Source organism: Mus pahari, chromosome 11, assembly GCF_900095145.1.
Source record: "Mus pahari chromosome 11, PAHARI_EIJ_v1.1, whole genome shotgun sequence".
Lineage (NCBI taxonomy): Eukaryota > Metazoa > Chordata > Mammalia > Rodentia > Muridae > Mus > Mus pahari.
The window spans coordinates 34,523,061-34,544,443 of record NC_034600.1 but is presented as its reverse complement, the minus strand read 5'-3'; the positions used below and the strand labels follow the sequence as shown (position 1 = coordinate 34,544,443).

Below are 21,383 nucleotides of genomic sequence, written 5' to 3'. Positions count from 1 at the left end.
ACAGAAAAAAAGAAAAGTAAAAGCAAAAAAAAAAAAGAGAGAGAGAGAGAGAGAGAGATAAGAAACTGCTTAGTGTTTTCTCTCTCACTGTAATTTTGAGGAGCACAGTGTTACTTGTTGTTTGGTTTTGTTTTGATCAAGATCTTACTATGTAACCCCTGTTGTGGTGTTGGCTTTGAACTCACAGATCCATCTACCTGTCTCTGCCTCCAGAGTGCTGGGATTAAAGGATGCTTAGCTCTATTAAATTTTTTCCCCATCTTTTTCCCATTCAACATTACTTTACATGTAGTAATTATACAGTTCATGCTGCTACTTTACTTTAAAATGTGGCACTTGTTAATGCAATTCCTTTTGATTCCTTTATCTTGATGTGTTCTTTATTTTACAGATTAACTAAACTGCAGATACTAGAACTTAGAGAAAACCAGTTGAAAATGTTGCCTAAGTAAGTCAGAGTGCTGCTCTTCCAAATCCACTGTAGAGTCTTTTATTCTCAAGGCCTGAAGTAGCTTTATCTAAAATACAAGTGTATGTTATTTTGGAAGACATGTTTTTATATACTTCTTTCTATTAAATATAAAAATGTATGGTCCTGTTGGTGTTGAGTATGGTAGCGTGATAACACCGATTTCATACCTCTTTGAACCACAGTCTTATATGTGACAGAAAGTCTTATATTAAGAAAATCTGGGGGCTGGTGAGATGGCTCAGTGGGTAAGAGCACCCGACTGCTCTTCCGAAGGTCCGGAGTTCAAATCCCAGCAACCATATGGTGACTCATAACCATCCGTAACAAGATCTGACTCCCTCTTCTGGAGTGTCTGAAGACAGTTACAATGTACTTACATATAATAAATAAATCTTTAAAAAAAAAATAGAAAATCTGAGTCTCAGACAGAATCTATGCTAAAGCTCAATATACAGTTTTCAGAGTGATTCATGAAGTGTTCATGTAAAGTTTGTAACTACATGCCCTTTCAGGGTTCTATTGCTATGAAGAGAAACCATGCCAAGGCAGCTCTCATACATAAAACATTAGTTAGGGCTGGCTTACAGTTTTTGAGGTTCAATCCATCATCTTCATAGTGGGAAGTATGGTAGTATCCAGGCAGAAATGGTACTGAAGGAGCCAATAATTCTGCATCTTGATTCAAAGGCAGCCATGAGGAGGCTCTCATTCCACACTTGGCAGAGCCTGAGCATAGCAAACCTCAGAGCTCACTTCCATCTTGACACACTTCCTCCAACAAGGCCACACCTCCTCACAGTGCCACTAGCTGTGAGCAAAGCAAACACATGAGTCTGGGGGCCAAACGTATACAAACATCATACCAAAGAACTTTTTGTATGGCTTTACAGTCTTCTAAACTAGAAATGAGTGATTGGTTCTGTAATACAAGCTAACATCAAGAACATATGGATTCTTTTTTTTTTTTTTTTTTTTTTGGTGGTTTTTCGAGACAGGGTTTCTCTGTATAGCCCTGGCTGTCCTGGAACTCACTCTATAGACCAGGCTGGCCTCAAACTCAGAAATCCTCCTGCCTCTGCCTCCCGAGTGCTGGGATTAAAGGCGTGCGCCACCATGCCTGGCAAAAACATATGGATTCTTAAGAACAAATATTAATATTAAAGCATTTAAAAAACAGAACTTTAATTCAAAATAGACTATAGTCTTTGGCCATTTACTAAATAAATAATAGAATTTTGAATGTGTCACTATAAAGTTTAGTAGTTAGTCTATGGTTAAATAAAATTTACCATACATATTTACAAATAAAATTTTAGGAGAACATATCCACAGTTGTTAAATTTTCTCTGGCTATTCTTGCTTTATAATAGATATTAAATAATTTTTATGTATCTTTTCTCTGTTATACTCTTCTTCTTTGACTAACATGTACACATCATATATGTATGTCCCCTACATGATTATATGTCTTTGAGAGCAGAGACCATATTTGATTTCAGTTACAAGTGACTGTGTTGCTTTATTATTTGGATGAAGTTTGTAGTTGTGATAAGTATAAATTAGAAAATTATATTATGATTTTATGAGGTATATATTACTGATTCGATACTGGCTTAGTTCCAAGCTTTCCTGGGTATGAAGAGATGTGAAAAAGCTTTAAAAAATGTTTATTGTAATAGCTAATGACAGAAAGGTAGCTTTCTTTCACTGTGACAAAATGCCTGATTAGAAGGGTTTTTTTTTTTTTTTTTGCTTTATTCAAGTATTTTATCATAGCAATGAGAAACACAACTATTATTCTTTCAACTGGAAAACTTTGATAGAAAACAGAAGTACAATTTCCATTTATTGCGCTCTCTCTCTCTCTCTCTCTCTCTCTCTCTCTCTCTCTCTCTCTCTCTCTCTCTCTCTGTGTGTGTGTGTGTGTGTGTGTATTTGTCCATGCCATGACTTCATTGTTAAAGTCAGAAGGTGACTTACCAGATTCTGTTCTCTTCTTTCTCCGTGTGGGCTCTGGAGTCCATCTCAAGGGTCCTGTGTGGTGCGGAGTAGTGTCTCCCTGCTGACACCTTGCTGCGCTGATACAGACTTTGAGGAAGGGTTTATTACACGTCCTATGTTTCTTGTAGTTGGCTGATTCCTGGCCTTTGGCCTTGTAGAAAACGGCACACTCTGGTGAGGTAGAAAAAGTGACCACTGTGATTTTTTTGGAAGGAAGGAGAAAAGCAGGAGTTAAGTGGCTGAGTGCCTGTGGTCCCTTCTTCACTTTCCCCTGGCCTCTCTTTCTAACACTGGACCGCTCTTCTACAGGTTCCATCAGTGATGAGTATACTACAGACTAGGGACCAAGTTTCAACATATGACCCCATAGGGATGTAGAAAATGCAAGCTGTAGCCTATAGACCTGATACCATAGGCACTTCAGTGAATTTTAACTTTTCAGAGATACATTCGGGTTGTTTTTTTTGTTTTGTTTTGTTTTGTTTTTCAAGACAGGGCTTGTCTATGTAGCCCTGGCTATCCTGGAACTCACTTTGTAGACCAGGCTGGCCTTGAACTCAGAAATCCTCCTGCCTCTGCCTTCTGAGTGCTGGCACTAAAGGTGTGTGCCACCACACCTGGCTCACAGTTTTCCCTTTAAAAGAAAAAAAACTGTAATTAAAATCTTTGTAACTTTATAAGGTATAAATATAGAGGCCATGTTTTTAAATATTAGATATATATGTGCATTTAGATTGTGTGGCCAGATTTATATTTTAGAAAACAAGTATGCATGCATGCATACTTGCATATGTGGATAGAGTGAGAGGGAGACAGTTCTCTCCTGGGAGTAGAACTAAGACTGTTTGACTTAGCAGCAAGCGTCTTTATCCACTGAGCCATCTTGCAGACTCTCGATTTTTGTGTGTGATTAAAACTGGGAAAGCTTGTTTTACATATACAGTTAATTGAAATTTAGTACTACCTGAAGGATTCTGAAGGACACTGATAAGTTTTGAGGAGCAGCCTAATTTCTCCTTGAATTAGGCAGCATGTTCTTATTCTAGTATGCATTTTTCCTCTGAGGTTTCTAAAGTGTACAAATAGAACCACAGTTGCTCAGATCAGCAGAGTTCAATGCTGAGTACTTGTAATACATTTGCTCTTTTTGTCACCTACCTGTATTACTCTCCATTTTTAAATTTGCTTTAAACTGTTTCCAGGATACTATCTGCGATTGAGCTTTTCCAGTACTTTGCTTTTCATTTTGTACCCTGGCCCAAAAGTAGTAGGTTACATTTCTTCAAACTGCCCAACTGTTTATTATGTATTCAGTTGCTACAAGTAAATTTCTGCCATCTTGTCACAATATCAAAACAAGAATGTGTGTCTGTGTTCTTCAGTTATTTCTCCTCACAACCCACTCCACTTTTCTCATAGCCCCATCTAGGTTTATAATAGTTTGAAGATATCAAGGAGATAACACAGCATGTGACTTTATGCATTTGATAAAGACCCTGGGTAGTCTTTGTAGAGTTTTAGGAAGGAAATTAGAACTACTAGGCTTTATAGATAAAGATAGACATAAATAAGGGAAATAGAATTGTAGCTCCAGAGGTTAAGAACTCTTATGTAATCTTTAACAAAGTCACTTTTATGTAAAAGTCATTTTTATCAAGTTGTGAAATGAATTAAAGAGGTTGTGAGTGAATGTCATGTTTAAAATATACAGATTGGAGAAAAGTGGTTTTATTCAGTTTGGGCCCGTGACATAATTCCATTACATTTGCTATGTGTGTTGTTACATTCTTTCTTTAAGATTTTATTTCCAATACAATAATAATATTTGAATGTATAATACTGATGGTAGCTCAATGAACTTGTCATATTATTTTACCGTATGCTGCAAAGTCTTAGTGTGTAAGGAACACAGTCTGTCTTCTCTGGAAGGTGATAGTACCTCGGTGTATATAAAGAGATGTTTTTCTAATTAAGCAATTGAAGACATCAGTACACATTTGAATGAATTTGTGGTTAATTTTGTTTGAAACACATTTGATAGAAGAAATAAAATTATGGCATAATTTCTTTAATTTCAGAATCTGCTATTTTAATTTATTTTTAGACTTATTTATTTTATTTAATGCTTGTGAATGTTTTGCCTGAATGTGCCTGGTGCCTGCAGAGGTCAGAAAATGGCAGGAGATGTCTTGAGACTGGAGTTAGGTATGATTGTGAGCCATCATGTAGGTGCTGGGAACTGACTGTAGATTCTCTAAACCAATTCCCCTGATGTTTTAGTTTTAGTTTTTTACAAAGAAGTATTGACATCTTGGGGGAATGTTGAACATGCTATATTATAGCTTTAACTTAAAATTTTTTCTTATTAGATGTACCCATTTCATGTGTGTTTGTGCTTGCATGTATATATGTGCACCATATGTATGTTTGATGCCTGTAGAGCTTAGAAGAGGGCATTGGATCCCCTGGATCTACAGTTGTGAATGGTTGTGAACTACCATGTGTGTGCTGAGAATTGAACCACAGTCCTCTGGGGGAAGCACAAGTACTTGTAAGGACTTTACCTTCTCTACAATCCCTGCTTTAGTTTAAACTTAGTATCTAATTCTGCTTGTATTTTTAACAAAACCTCTGAAAGGTTTCTACATTATATGGTTATGTTTTTAACCATGAGATTTGAAAGTTTCTGCGTATTTGATATTTTTGTGTGGTTAATTCTTTGTTACTCTGTCAATAGAACCATGAATAGACTGACCCAGCTGGAAAGACTGGATTTGGGAAGCAATGAATTCACAGAAGTGGTAAGTCCACGAGTTTCACGGGCCATGAGTCCAGCATTTGATCAGGAATACATTGTGGAAGTGGAAACATTTCTATTAAAAATTAGGTAGAACCCCACGGGTGATTTTTTTTAATATTAACCTGAACTCTCCAATCCAGTAAAAAAAAAAAAATTTAAAGGATAATCTGAAAAATGGTTAGACCAAATAGGAAATTGATGAGAAATCTGTGGAAGAGATACCAAAAATATTTTAGTGTACATAGAAAATCTGACAGCTTACACTTGGGTGGGAGGAACCATCAAATGTGTCTTATGTGACATAGTTCCAAGTTTTACTTACTAGGTAAAAGGAAGATTATTGAGGGAAAAACTATTATTTTTGAGTTCGCTTTGAGTTCTGTCAGGTGAATTTGTTCCTGTATTCTAAGTGAACTATATTGCTGAATCTGTAAGGAATCTTGTAAGTATGCAGTTTTTGTTTGTTTGGTTGGTTGGTTTTGGTTTTTTTGAGACAGGTTTTCTCTGTGTAGCCCTGGCTGTCCTGGAACTCGCTTTGTAGACCAGACTGACCTCGAACTCAGAAATCTGTCTGCCTCTGTCTCCTGAGTGCTGGGATTAAAGGCGTGCGCCACCTCTGCCCAGCCTGAGCTATTTTTAAAAACTTATTTAAATACAAAAACTGCATACTGGTGCCGGGTGTGGTGGTGCACGCCTTTAATCCCAGCACTTGGGAGGCAGAGGCAGGAGGATTTCTGAGTTGGAGGCCAGCCTGGTCTACAGAGTGAGTTCGAGGACAGCCAGGGCTATACAGAGAAACCCTGTCTCGAAAAAAAAAAAAAAAGTAGTCAACAACTGAAAATCATATGTAAAATTTGTGTTTACAATTTAGTTCAAAATTATGGCAGTTTTCTAATAATAGTGTTGAGAACAAAAAATCTCTCTTGTGGGTTTTGTGCATTTCACCTATAGTCAGTAAAGTATTGTGATATTTGGAATACCTTATACTTTCTCTAAAGTATTTTTGCATAATGTATTTTAATTTTATATGTATGGGTGCTTTGCCTTTATGTTTGTCTGTACACTACTTGTACACTTGGCACCTGAAGAGGCTAGAAGAGAATGCTGGGTCCCCTGGGGCTAGAGTTATGGATATTTGTGAGCTAGCATGTTCTGAAAATCAAACTCAGGTCTTCTGAAAGAGCAGTAGTTCTCCTAACCACTGAGCCATCCACTTTTTCTACTTACCTACTGGTCCAGCCTACTTTTTCATATTCTATTTGAAGATGGTTTCTGAGTGATTTCCCTATATTTACAAAGTTGCACTTATGAAAAGTGCAAGCTTTGCTTCCTTAAGTTATCGTTTTTGTCTTTATTTTGTGAATCCTTTTAGCTTTCAGAATCAATCCTTTAAAAAAAAAAACTGTTTTAGTGTCACACTCAGAATAAAGCACCCTTAATATTGAGAGGATAGGCCAGGTAATGTACAGTAGTAATCCCACCACGTGGGAGGGCAGCTAAATAAAAATCAAGACCATTAAACTTACTACTACACTTTGAAGACTTACCTATATTTGTTAACAATAAATAAGAACTATATGAATTTAGGTTATGACTCCTGCTGTTCTGGTTGAATATGATAGTACCCTTTGCCAGTGCATATTTTATATGTGGGTCTTTGGGCTAAAGGACATAACAATTTCAAGGAGACAGTCAAACCTTGAGCTTAAATGGGTAGTGCCCAAGAGCAAGTTTACCTGAATACCAAGGTTCACAGCAACATAAGGGGTTAGTGATTTAGCTCTTCAGTGCTATATATAATTTCCCTTTACATATTCTGATTTTCTACTAGGAGTTTACATAAAGTATTGTTGTCATGTTCCTTTTTCAAAGGACATGTGTTTAGTTCCCAGCATCCACATTGGATAGCTCACAATTTGTAACTGTGGTTCTGGGGATCTGGATCCCTCTTCTAGCCTCCTGTATACACATATGCACTCACATACATGCACACGCGTGTACATACACACACAGAGAGAGAGAGAGAGAGAGAGAGAGAGAGAGAGAGAGAGAGAGAGAAATCATGTATTGACGTTTTCTCTTAAGACCTTTTCCCTAAAGTTTTCTAAAAGGCTATATCTCTTGATAATAATATTTAATAACACAGTTTTAAACAGTGGGTCCCATTTAATTATTAGTTATATAAGTATATGACCCAATTTGATAATTCAGAGCCTAAACAAATGTTACCTAATCTACTTTTGAAAACGTTGGGTTTCCCATCACAGTAGTTCCGTACACATGTGTACACCTTGGCAGGGCTTCCCTCTCTCCTCTCCTTTACTGTGCTGACTGAAGGCTACCTTGGAAATTCCAGGGCCATCTTTAGTCAGATACAATGTCATGAAATTAATTGAGCTCTCCCCCTCCTGTGTAAACAGCCTGAAGTACTTGAACAACTAAGTGGATTGAGAGAGTTTTGGATGGATGGCAATAGACTGACTTTTATTCCAGGGGTATGTATATGAAAATCTCAGTGGTTCTTCATTTATTATCCTCTCTCTTTTTCAGTATTTGAATCGCACATTTAAAAGTTATTTTTGAACATTTAGTGAATTTTTTTGTTGAATTTGTTGTTAAGCAGTTTGAAACAAATTATTTTTAAAAAACATGCACACATTCTTAATTAAAATCTAAAAACTTCCATAACAAATTTTGTTTAAAATGGCCTTTACTACTAAAAAAAAAAAAAAAAAACAAAACATTTCTATTAGTACCAATTCAGTCTTTCTAGAAATAGTTAAACTAAAATGATTTTTGCTTTATCAGCTGAGAAGTTTACATGCTCTCATATCTAAAGAAGGCATAACAGCATCTCCATTCCATAGGAGGTGATGAATATTTCCTCAAGAGAACCATAACTGCTTGACTAAAATTAATCCATATCTGTATTATTAAACAATTCTGGTTACATTTAGAAAACATTCACATTTAATTATTAACTGAAGATTGATGTTCTTATCTAAATTTTAAAAATCATTTGATGTAATAATGGTATTTTTTTGTCTTTTACTTATAGTTTATTGGTAGTTTGAGACAGCTCACATACTTGGATGTTTCTAAAAATAATATTGAAATGGTTGAAGAAGGAATTTCAACATGTGAAAACCTCCAGGACTTTCTCTTATCAAGTAATTCCCTTCAGCAGCTGCCGGAGACTATTGGTCTGTATTGCTTTCAAACAGATTTTTTTTTTTTTTAATTATTGAAGACTTCTTTTTTTACTCAAGGTTTCCATAGAATCTCAGTATTACTGTTAATGTTTTATTGTACTATCACATATGAGTATTACTTGGAAGTTTCCCTGATGTGCTCCATTGCACAACTTACTACTGTTGTTGCTATTTTTATTTGTCCTAAGCAAATTCCATTTTTAAACTTTAGTAAATTGTTCACAATTAAGCTAACCTCAGTTTTCTTGAATTCCTAGCCCTTATTTGGAAACTGTAATTACTTCACTATTGACTGACAGATAAGAAAATGAAGAAAGACTTTCAAAAATTTGCAACGGGTCCACAATTTGTGTTAAATCTATTTTGAAATTGTTTGTTTGATGAAGAATTAGGAAGATAGATCACTTTAATGAAAAGTCTAAAAATTAAATCTTCCAGGTGATGTGATAGAAAAACTCTTCTCACTTGAAGTGTACCAGTTGTTTTTAAGTCAAGCATATTTACGTTTTAGAATTATATTCTCATTTCATCAGTACTTTCAATATTCAAATTGAAACGTTTATTTACGTATATTATTTTTTATTTAGTGATAAACATCCTTCATACCGCTGTTTCTTTATTAATTCAGCAAATTGGAGTTAATTCTTCTACATGCCATGACATTGTCTTTAAGAATGTGAATGATGCAGACAAAGTGAACAATGAAGACAAAATGTCTTCTTGTATAGCTTGTATTTTAGTTTGGGGGTGGGTAGTAAACTAGTTATTATTCAGGTTAAGTTAAACAATGCAGTGGGGGCTGGAGAGATAATCAGTAAAGGGCAAGCATAAGGACTCGAGTTTGATTTTATGCACTAACATTAAAAGCCAGCCTTGTGATGCATGCACTTCTGTTCTCAGCTCTGAGAAGACATACCCCTGGGCTCTTTAGCCTACCAGTGTAACCTAAGATGAGCTCTGGGTCCCAGTACAAGACCCTGGCTCAAAAAACAAAGAGGACGGTTCCTGCGGAAGGATACCCAGGGTTTACTTCTTCCCTCCATAAGTACACACACACACACACACACACACACACACACACACACACACACACACACACACACAGGTAGATGCATGAAGTTAGAAAGTATTGAGCAAGAGTGGATGATGTTGGGGTAGTATCTCCTGTAAGTAGATTTATCGATAATGTTAAATGTAAAGTGTTTCACATTGACTATTGATGGACTTGCTTTCTAATCTAAGCTGAAAATGATTTATTATTATTTTTTCTCAATAGGTTCATTGAAAAATGTCACAACTCTAAAAATTGATGAAAACCAATTAATGTATCTACCAGACTCAATAGGAGGGTGAGTTGTGTGTGAACATGTAGACCCTGGAAACTGTTACTGTTAACTCAGCAAGCATCACATAAGTTCACATAAGGAACATCTATAGCAGATTCCACAAACATTTGAAATAAATAATTGGCATATAGTTTAGTTATTTTATAATAAAATAGGCTTATTTATTATTGATAACATTTAGCACTTTATTAAATTGTATTATGTTTATTTGCTAAAGTTCATGTTAATATGTTCTTAAATTTTGAGTATAGTACATATTTTAAAATCCATGTGTTTCCATTTATAATTAAAGGTTAAGGTCAATAGAAGAACTGGATTGCAGTTTCAATGAAATTGAAGCTTTGCCTTCATCAGTTGGACAGCTCACAAACATGAGAACATTTGCTGCAGATCACAATTACTTACAACAGCTACCCCCAGAGGTATAATATTTTACATTCATTTTAGATTTTTATCTGCTTTTTAAACATCTTAAGCATGTTGGTGTTTTATTTCTTTATAAGATAGCTTATTAATCAAGTTATGTATTATCTGAATAAAAAGATGCTATGTAACTTTGAAGATGTTCCTAAATACTTTCCTTTTAATTTAAAAGGAATAGTTACCACAAAATTTTTATTTTTTGTAAATGTAAAGAATATTTTTTACAACTTTCATATATATTAATATTCCTTTATCAGTTTATATCCCAGGTTTGTGATCTGCATTTTTTTTCTCTTTCAGATTGGAAACTGGAAAAATATAACTGTGCTGTTTCTCCATTCTAATAAACTAGAGACACTTCCAGAGGAAATGGGTGATATGCAAAAATTAAAAGTCATCAATTTAAGTGATAATAGGTTTGTAATCTTTAGTTGGCTTATAGAATACATTGAATGAAGTTAGTTTCATATGAAATACTACACTAGTTGATGTTTATTTCTCTTTACGTATATTTAAATTTTTAATTAAAAGAATGATTAAAATGTATATGATGTTACTTAACATGGTTCATTTTGAGCCAACATAACTACACAATTTCTAATTCATAAAGTCCCAAATTCATCTTAATACTGCTGCTGTAAAAAGCTACTTTTTAATCTAATCTTGGCTTATGTTTTTCTGGGCTGAGATTGACTCACTCACACAGCTTGAGCCATAAGTAACCAAAGTGCAGAGCAGGTTGACCACTGAGATTGCTAGACTGGAGCAGAGATTGCTGAACTTGAAACACTGTCTTAGTGAGGGTTTCATTTCTGTGAGGAGACACCATGACCACAGGATCTCTTATAAAAGAAAACAGTTGAGGCTGGCTTACAGTTTCAGAGGCTCAGTCCATTATCATCATGGTGGAAAACATGGCAGCCTGCAGGCAGCCATGGTGCTGGAGGAGGAGCTGCGAGTTCTCCGTGTTGGTCTGAAGGTAGCTAGGAAGAGGGTCTGGATCACACTGGTCAGACTTGAGCTTAGGAGACCGCTAAGCCTTCACAGTGACACACTTCCTATAACACCTTCCAATAGTGCCAGTTCCCATGGGCTAAGCATGTTTAAACCACCACAGAGATGGAAGCTAATTAAAGAACAGTCGTGGGATGCTTTATATTTTACTTTGTAGTACTTTAAAAAATATGAAGATCATTCTTTTGGAATAGTATAGTAGCTTCCCTTATATAAAAGGGGAACTTTGAAGCTCAGGTAAAAAAATTTAAAGTAAAGCATTTAGTATAATATTCTGACATGTTGATAATATACTAATAGTTACATTTATTTAAAAAAAAATCTATGCCTCTAAAAAAAGCTTTTTCATGTCATAATTTTCCTTTCCAAACTAGAGTACCAGTTGCTCAAGCACTGTCTTGAGAGGTGTGCACAGAAGACTAGCTAGGCCTGAGATAGCAACAATGCAGTAAACATTTTAAATAGGATCTTTGTCTTAGGGTTTTATTGCTGTAAAAAGACACTGTGACCATGGCAAGTCTTATAAAGGGAAGAATTTAATTGGGCTGGCTTGCAGTTAAGAGGTTTAGTCCATTTCATCATAGCAGGAAGCATGCAGTCAGCATGGTGCTAGAGAGCTGAGTGTGGTACATACTGACCTATAGGCAATGGGGAGTGACATAGCCATTAGGCCTAGCTTGAGGTTCTGAGACCTCAAAGCCCAAGCCCAGCAACCCACTTCTTCCAACAAAGTCACATCTACTTGAGCAAGGCTACAATAGTGGCCTAATAGCGCCACTTCCTATGAGCCTATGGAGGATATTTTCTTTCAAAGCCACTACAGTAATAAGCACTTACGTTCCTTTGTTTTTACATATTATCGTAAAGTAGTAATGGACCACTAAAATACACAACAGTGCAGTGTTTTTCAAAACAATCTCTCCAGGGCTTCTTATTACAGCTTTGGTTCTTTCAGCACAAAAACACGAGCACTCAATGTGGCCTTGCCTTTCTTTATGCAATGAACAGTTTTTATTTTTTTAACAGATTTGATTTTTCATTTTATTAAAAAAGAGAAGCTACTATTAAACAAGTTAATGTTTCTATCCTAGAACAAAGTTAAGTTGTCAGACATAGCTAGAATGGTTTTGTACTAATATTGGAGGTTGCTTTTTATGTCTATTGGTGACAGAGGTACTCCTCACCCTCAGGAAATACATCCTCCCCTGGGCTGGTGCATATAGTGTTTAAGACTAGATAATGTTTTTATCTTTTCTCCTATATAAAAGTATGCATTTGGCTTGCTTTCTTTTCTTACCTTATGAATATACATTCTATAGCATTGGTCAGATGGTTTGTAGTTTCATTTTCATTATTTTTTGGTGCTAGGAGGTAGAAAGATAGGGCCCATGCTAGGTAAGTGCTATACCACTGTTTGTGATGTAATCTCTTATTTAAATATTTTCATTTTTAAGTTTTAATTTTTGTTTTTTCTATTCAGGTTAAAGAATTTGCCTTTTAGCTTTACAAAGCTACAACAGTTGACTGCTATGTGGCTGTCAGATAATCAGGTGGGCATTCTGACCTACTAAATTTGGATGGAATTCCAATTGTACATATTTTTTCAATATATATATATAGTATGTATTTTCATATATATAACAGTATATATTGTATTTCAAAAAATATATAATGATACTCTTTATTTTATATAGAGCAACTTAACAGTTATACCTGGTTCACATACAAACATATATTTATCTTACTGTATTTAGAAACACATAGATCTTTTCCACACATAGATGTATAAGTAATAAATTTTATTGTATTTTAGCAAGTTTCCAAACCCACAAAACTACAAAGATGAGGAAGTCCTACTCCACTCTACCTAACTTTGTGTCATGACTTCCTGCCAATGTCACTTCGATTTGAGTGCACATAAAATCAATTTGCAGCAATTTTGAGTGATAAAATATTCTGACTCTAATTATCATAGTCTACAGTAGAGCTCTTGAACTTATTCTGTCAGTTTTGAACCAGCATGTCCCAATACACTCCTGTCCCAAGTCCCTGTTAGAATGTTTGATTCTCTCTCTGAGTTTTTCTCTCAATGACATCACGTGATAGTTATCTTTCTGTGTTACAAGATATCTTTTCCTTTAAAGGCATACTTGTATTTCATTATGTGTTTATGTTTAGCTAGTCATTCATTAGTGAACACTTAGAGTAATTCTATTTTCTTAAAGATTTTTTATTTTGTTTTAAGTGTTTTGCATGAATGTATGTATGTGTAAGTGGTACCTGAGAAGGTCAGAAGAGGACATAGGATTCCCTAGAACTGGAGTTATAGTTACAGGTGGCTGTAAGCTGTCATGTGGGAGCTGGGAACCAAACTCAGGTCCACTGTAAAAGCTGTTAACCTCTGAGCCATCTTTACAGCCCCATTAGACTGGTTTCTCATCTTGACTATTAAAAATAATATTATAGATTTGTAGTGATGTAATTAAGCAAAAATCTGTAATAGTAGTAGAAAAAGGAAATAATACTTTGATGATTAATTTTGAGACAGTCCTAAAGGTCAGACAGAGTTGGGATAATACTAGTTTGCTTAGTTTTGTGGCACAAGTACTTTACTTTACTTGGTGTTTTGAGACAGGGATTGGAGGTATCTCTGTACATCTTTGACTTGCCTGGCACTTGCTTCTGTAGACTAGGCTGGTCATGAATTTGTAGAGATCCTCCTGCCTCTGCCTTCGTCCCCGCCCCCACCCTTGCCCCCTCCCCCTCACGCCTTTGCCTTTGCCTTTGCCTTTGCCTATGCCTCCTGCATGCTGGGATTAAAGTGTATTTCATCGTGGTTGGTCTGTGAATAAAACTGCCAACCTAGGTGTAAGAAAGACATCACAGGAACGCGGTCTTGGTTATTGAGAAGACAGTGCTTGAGATGAAATGCTACCATATAGTAAAGAAAGGAGCTAGTGAAAGAGAATTGAAAGATGATAACTGAGCAGTTTTGGTAATCTGATGACCAGCAAGCAAGGTGAGAATGATGGATTTGGAGAGGTGCCTGTCGGCCTCACCTGCCTCTGCTGCTTAATTGATGACTCTGCAGTCTGCTTTTCAGGCCTGGCTCTTCTCTGAGTGGCTCACAGAAGGACATCCCTCTGCTTTATTTCTTGTAAACTATCCTTCAAATTACTTTCTACATCATCACCATTTCTAGCAATATCTTTAGTCTAGTACCTGTGTCTGAATCATACATATAGCCCAGTATCTATCCAACATTTATACCTAGATATCTCAGTTTCAGCTCCTCCTAGAACAGCATGTCATTTTCTACCCCAAATGTTTCCTGGGATCCTTAGCTCACTGAGAAGTGTTTTATGGAGTCAGACACGGGAGTGCAGTCTCACTACCATTACTGTACAACAGTCCGGTTCATCACCAAGTTCTCAGGAGTATTGAATGCGTGTCATTTCATGTAGACCTTTCCTGTTCAGTGCAGAACCCAGGAGTATCATGTGTGATTAATCCAAAGTCAGATGCCATATATTTAACTAAATTCTAAATTTTTGCCCTGGGGTGATCAGAAAAATGTGAAATTTGCATTTATAGTTTTTATTTTGGATTCTATGCTGAAAATTATAATGTTTTTAATAAGGTTAAATTAAGTATATTATTAAAATTATTTATATTTCTTTTGAGCTCTCCCTGCCCCCACTTCTTCTCTTGAGAACGTACTATGTAGCCCATGCTGACCTTGAACTCAAAAATCCTCTTGTCTTGGTGTGTGGGATGCTCAGATGACAGGCACATGCTGTCTTGCCCAGCTTCCCCTTGCTCCCAATAGGACTCAAGCCCAGAGCCTCCTCTATACTGGCCAAACACTATATCATCTTTTTGTCTTACTTAAAAAAAATAAATAAATAAAAAGTACAGCTACTGGGTAATTACAAAATGGACGGTGCTGACTCAGACGTTGACATAACCTTGTACCGGGTCTCTGCCTCCTGTGTGACTGCTTTCCCCTTCTAGCCCCGTATCACCCTAGTACTGTAACTCACATGGTCTCTCAGCCTTATCCCTGCACTAACCTCTGTGAATTATGTTGGTGGTTTTCTGCATATCATAGGCCTCAAGGTCTCGTTCATGCTGGAGCTATTTCTTTACCCCTTACATATTCATTCTTTCCACCAAATGAGTTCTCTTCGAGAACATTCTCTGTACCTACCTTATTCTCTCTCCTCACTTTAAACCTCATAGGAATGCTGCCTGTTTGTCAAAGTAGTAAGTGAATGCCAGCCAGTCTCCTGTGCTCTCTAGTACCTTATACCTTGTCAGCCTGTGACTGTGTCTTTTGTAGTAGCCAGCTTTGTTAGGTGTATCATCCCTCTTGTGTCCCGCAAACTGAAGAAATAAGTGTAGATATTTGCTGCCTTCTGTGTCCAGTGCTTAGTGCTTTAAAATAAAATGCTGCCAGTAAGTATTTGGTGAACAAGTGAGTTTTAGATTTAGGGCAAGAATATTGACATCCTAAATGTTAGGGCAAGGGAACTGAGCACTTGAAATTAAATGAAATTACAGATCAATAGTTAGGCAGTTGAGGAACTAGAAAAGCTCATTAAATTTTCTCTGTCCATGTACTCCATAAGCAGTAAGAGTGATAAATTTTATGAGGTTTAATTCATGTGCCATTCAGTTCACCCTTTTTTAAATGTGTTAGTTTGGTATATACAGTGGACCATGTAATAAAAGAATAATAGCAAAATACTTTCATGGAAATTGGTTTTTTAAAGTGTACTAGATAATTTTGATAATGCCATTTACCGGGGTCATCTTTTCTTTGCACACTGGGCTAAAAGTATGTCTGTGTTATCTATACTTTGTATCAGTTAAACTATTACCTATGACTGTGGAAGAAATTGGTGTAAGAAAGGTGGGAATGCAAACTGACTGAGTAACATGCTTAAGATGAAATATTTTGGAGATTTAAAATTTTCTTTTTAATAATCACAATTAATGAGATAAGAATCAAAGTATAATATAAACTTTATTAGTGTTCCTGCATTGCTTACCTACATATCCTGAAAAAAATTTTTATGTAACGTTTAAAAATTAATTTTCTGTGTTTTTATCATACTGTCTTTTGAGGTGAAATGCGTTCTTTTCTACTTGTGACAATCATGTCTGTGCTCCGTGTTTTCAATTTTGGGATTACTTTAAAATTTTTAATTAAGCATGCTTCTGAATGATAAGTCTTAGGGGATGGAGGGGGCTGGTGGTACTAAGAAAAAGATTGACTTTAGAAAGCAGACAATGATGGTAGTGCACTAGTGTGAGTTTCTATGGTGTGATGATGGTAGTGCACTAGTGTGAGTTTCTATGGCGTATAGACCAGGATGCTCCCAAAATGCGGTAAAGTTGTGTAACGATCGTCAGCACTGTTGGGAATGGAAGAAAATCCGACCTGGATTTGAGATCTCAGGAAAGCAAGTTGTTAGGAAAGAGTAAGGGTACTAGTTCCATTATTTGAGGAAACCAAGTAAAATGATCAGAATTTGAAAATATAGAACAGTTTATTTTTTAACAAGATGGAGGCCACAAAATTTTAAATATTTGGGAGTAAGAGTTGAGGATGAAATCATGTTTTCACAAGAGTTTGTCCAAAGAGTGGCTGATAAGGAAATAGAAGAGAAGACTGGGTAGTTCCTATCTACATGCAGTCACTTAAAGCTATTACTGGTAAAATTTTAGGTCTGCATATTTAAAATAGGAATTGATACTATTTGTTAACCATAAGAAGAAAGATACTAAGAAAAGAGTGAAGTCTAAAATACCTGGCACCTCCAACAAGTGTCTTGTTGGTACTGTTGACAGGGAGTAAGAGAAGCAGTTTGGAACTTGCTGTCTGTTTAGCAACTGACTGGAATACATATTTGGATAACTAGTTTAAGCCTTGTAAATATTTTTTTCCCTTAAAAGTATTTTTGCAAAAGGAAATACTGGAGACAGAAAGTAATGTAAGATGGAAAATGTCTTTTATAACTCTCTTAATAAAATTACTGTATAATAAAGAATTCATAGGTCATAGATAATCTTGGTTTATTGATATCTGTTGCAGTAAGTCTCCACCCAGATATGCCCCAGCAATTAATATGAATACATGCTGTGCGCCTAGATTGGGCAGATCTACCGCTACACTACCATCTTCCAGATCTATGAGACCCCTTAGAACTTGCAGTTTCTCTAGGCCATGTGCTTCTTCTCTTTTCTTCCTCCTCCTCCTCCTTGTCCTTTCCCTCTTCCTTTTTCTCTTCTCTCTCCCCACCTTCTTCTCCACCTTCCCTTTTATCTGCCCAATCATCAGCTCTCCTTTATTTTATAAATTAAGGTGGGAAGCAGGTTTACAGGAAATCACCTGAGTGCTGACTCATTCCTTGTTCACAGCCACTCACAGAACGGAATTAATATCAAATATAGTTATCCCCTAGGCTACCCACAACAGATATCTTTTAAATTTTTTTCAGTGATAATTAGGATATATTGATATATTTGTCTTTTACTAATATTTAAGTTGCATTTTTAGATTTCTCTGTAATTTCAACTGAGTGTTCATAGTGCTATTATATATATACACACATTTGTTTTTCTAGCTTGCAACTTGACATTTTATAAAATTGGTGGTGGTTAGTTATAAGGATTTTTAGATATGTATTTTTGTAGGTTTAAAAAAAAATTAACTTTTTTTTTTTTCCTAGTCCAAACCTCTGATACCTCTTCAAAAAGAAACCGATTCAGAGACCCAGAAAATGGTGCTTACTAATTACATGTTCCCTCAGCAACCAAGGACTGAAGATGGTAGGAACTGAAGATGACTTTTTCCCTCTCCTTCACTAAGTACCGAGAGAGTTCTTAGCTCCAAAACTTTGTATTATTTTATTGAGGGTTTGGAAAATTAATTAGAAAGTTTTCAGTAATAGTTGAATAAGTAACATCTCTGAGTTGAACTTAGAGGTGTATTTTCTTTAAGTTACATTGATAATGTTATTACTTCTAGCTTTATTTCAAATAGCATTTAAATGTTAGGAATGCTTTTTAATACTGTGTGATTCGAAATCTGTACTAAAGTATATAATGCCCTTGAAATCTACACACTAGGTAAAGGTCATTTGTGAATCTATAGTCTTTGACTATATGTTACTGCTAAGTTACTTCCCGAGTTTTGCCTAGCAAGAGAGAATATATTCTTTCATACTGGCCACAAGTATGTACTTGTGGATTAGTGTGTGAAGACAGAGGACCAAATTATTTTTAGTATATCTAATATATCTCAGAAGAGATCATTAAATCCCATTATAGATTGTTGTGAGACAGGATCTCTAGAAGAGCATCCAGTCCTCTTAACCACTGAACAGTCTCTCTAGCCTCATATATTCATATGTTGTTCTGTGTGTGTGCATAACATTTTTAAAATTATATTCGAAATGTCTTTGTGTGTGTGTGTGTGTGTGTGTGTGTGTGTGTGTATCTTTCTTTAAGACAGTGAAAATGACTATTGTCTGAAGTTACTACAAATTAACTCAATATATAATGCTGGAGAAAAGAGTAATTCATTGTTAGTCTTAACACATATTCTATGAGGTGGCTGGAAAGATGGCATGGTGGTTAAGAGCATTTTCTATTCGTCCAGTGAACCCAGCTTCTGTCCTCAGCATCCACTTGGCAGCTTATCCATCTTCTGGGCAGCTAGTTACTTCCATGCTGCCTATGACTACCTTTAGCCTATTCTTAGTGCTAGCCACAGAAGTATTTTATTATATGGCCCTTTACTGACATAGTATGTCAGTTTGTGAATAGAACATTAAAATGCTATCTTCTGTGAACTAGGAAATCATTTCATTTCTTACAAATATTTTAAGTACTAACATTCTTTACTGCCAAAGGGACAATTATTTGATCATATTATATACTAATATTATTTATAAGACTCTCACTAGTTCTTACTGAATCAGCCAGGTTTTTGCATTGTTATGACTAAAGAATCAGGAGAAACAAAGAAAGATTTGTCTTAGTTCATAGTTTCAGAGATCTCATTTCATCTTAGTGAGGCAGACAGAAGTAGATCCAGAGAAGTACATGTCAGGGCATCACAGAAGCAGAGGTGGTGGTTTGGGACATGGTGTTGCCTTTAGAGACATGCTTTTCCTGCACAACCCAGCTCTAAACATTTCAGACTCCAAAGTAGTCCCACTGAGGAACCAAGAATTGAGATGAGAGTCTATGGGAGACAGTAGTGTTGACAAGAGGATGATGAGTTTCCTTTGAATGTCAAAGAAATATTTCTCTTTGTTTATTACTTCTAAGAAACCAGTGAATCAGATAGTGAATGATACTGTTCAGTTGTAGTCTTATACCAACTTGACAGAAACACACTTTGTTTACATTGAACTTAACTCTGGTTTTGCCAACCTATGTGACAGGTGCTAATAGAGCTAAGTAAAACCCCTTCCATTTTATACTCCCAAAGTAGATAATGGAGAAGAAATTTGAAAGACCAGGGATGAGAGTTCCAGTCCAGGTGGAGGGTTTCACTTTGTAGCCCTGGCTGACCTAGAGTTCCTCAAACTCACAGTGAATCAACTGCATCTGTTGTCTGAGTGCTGGGCTTAAAGCTATGTACTGCCATTCCTGTCCTGGTGGAATTAGTTTTAAATGGGGAGAAGGAAATACCTAATTATTTTCTAAGATACCTATTTTATAGAGGTACATTGTTATATATGTAGTATAGGTAGTATGGAAAACAGTATGGTGGGGGAATATTAGTGTGGAATGCCTCTCTGGGAATTGTCATTACATTCTCCCTCCATAGTGACATGAAGGTAAAGCAGGGATATGGGAGAAATTTGCTGCTGGTATAGGAGGAAGGACATTTGAAGGAAGTGGTAATGACTATTATTTCATGAAATGGAAGCTTCATTAAAGAAGGAAGTAAAACCTAGAGTGGCTTTGGTTGGAAAAGAAAGATGGCTAAAACCCTGAGCATTTACCAACAATTAGGAATGTGGCTTAATATTTAGAAGGAGGATTCAGTGGCAAAGAGGTGGGAAATTTTTGAGTGTGACCATAGTTATGAATCCCTTAGGTGATATGAACATTAACATTACAATTAAAGATGTCTAGGAACTATAAAATTATACAATAGAGTAGCATCACACATTTGAATTATCCAGGATTTGAGCAAGTCTTTAAAGAGAAGGCCTGTAGTCAGATATTAGAGTGTGATACTATGACTGTATCTCAACATTCAGATTTGTTAGACTCTAAAGTAATTGTAGGAAATCATACTACCTGGTACCCTGAACCTTCAATGATAAGGAATTTATTCAAAATAATAAGACATGTAATTAACCAGAAACTGTTGAGAATGACTTTAATGGTCAGAGTTACTAAATGTAACTTTAGGAATCTGAGTATATTCTTGTGTAAAATGCTTTAACTCTTACGCATTTGGAGGCTGCCTGGTGATTGTAGTTGCTACCCAAGGGCTATCAACATGGCTCGGTGAGTGAGTAAAAAATGTTTGCCACCAAAGAATGGTAATCAGAGTTTCATTCTCAGAATCCATGTAAAGGTGGACAGAGAGAAATGACCCACAAAATTTCCTTCTCATAAACATGCATGCATGCACACATGTATGAAATATATATATATATATTTGAGAGAGAGAGAGAGAGAGAGAGAGAGAGAGAGAGAGAGAGAGAGAGAGGAGAGAGAGATACAGAATTTTTTTTAAATTACCAATAAACCTAAGTGAGTTGCTGCCTGGCTCTAGTTACCTCTTTTTTATCTTCTGGGCCAGGGTTTCCTGTAGACCTATGAACTCATTGTGTATGTGAGGATGAACTTGAACATCTGCTGTCACACCTTGGACTCCACATTGCTGTGATTGCAGGCATAGTGCCCCTCTGCCTGGCTTGTGGGTTCATTTAGTGCTTGCAAGTGAACTCAGGGAGACACTGTGCCAACTGAAATATATCTCTTACCTTTCTTTCTTTTCTTTCTTTCTTTCCTTTCTTTCCTTTCTTTTCTCTCTCTCTCTCTCTCTCTCTCTCTCTCTCTCTCTCTCTCTCTCTCTC

The 21,383-nt window shown here is 36.0% G+C and overlaps 1 protein-coding gene across 4 annotated transcripts in view; it reads left to right on the top strand.

Annotated features, from left to right (window-relative positions):
* Erbin (erbb2 interacting protein) overlaps nucleotides 1-21,383 on the top strand; it is a 98,400-nt gene that overhangs the window by 47,938 nt on the left and 29,079 nt on the right. For all 4 annotated transcript variants that reach the window (XM_021208599.1, XM_021208595.1, XM_021208593.2 and 1 more), the window contains exons 7-15: nucleotides 392-448; nucleotides 5,211-5,274; nucleotides 7,694-7,768; nucleotides 8,332-8,476; nucleotides 9,762-9,834; nucleotides 10,124-10,253; nucleotides 10,555-10,670; nucleotides 12,749-12,818; nucleotides 18,006-18,105. In XM_021208599.1, the coding sequence (XP_021064258.1) occupies nucleotides 392-448; nucleotides 5,211-5,274; nucleotides 7,694-7,768; nucleotides 8,332-8,476; nucleotides 9,762-9,834; nucleotides 10,124-10,253; nucleotides 10,555-10,670; nucleotides 12,749-12,818; nucleotides 18,006-18,105 (830 nt within the window). The remainder of the gene's footprint in view (nucleotides 1-391; nucleotides 449-5,210; nucleotides 5,275-7,693; nucleotides 7,769-8,331; nucleotides 8,477-9,761; nucleotides 9,835-10,123; nucleotides 10,254-10,554; nucleotides 10,671-12,748; nucleotides 12,819-18,005; nucleotides 18,106-21,383) is intronic.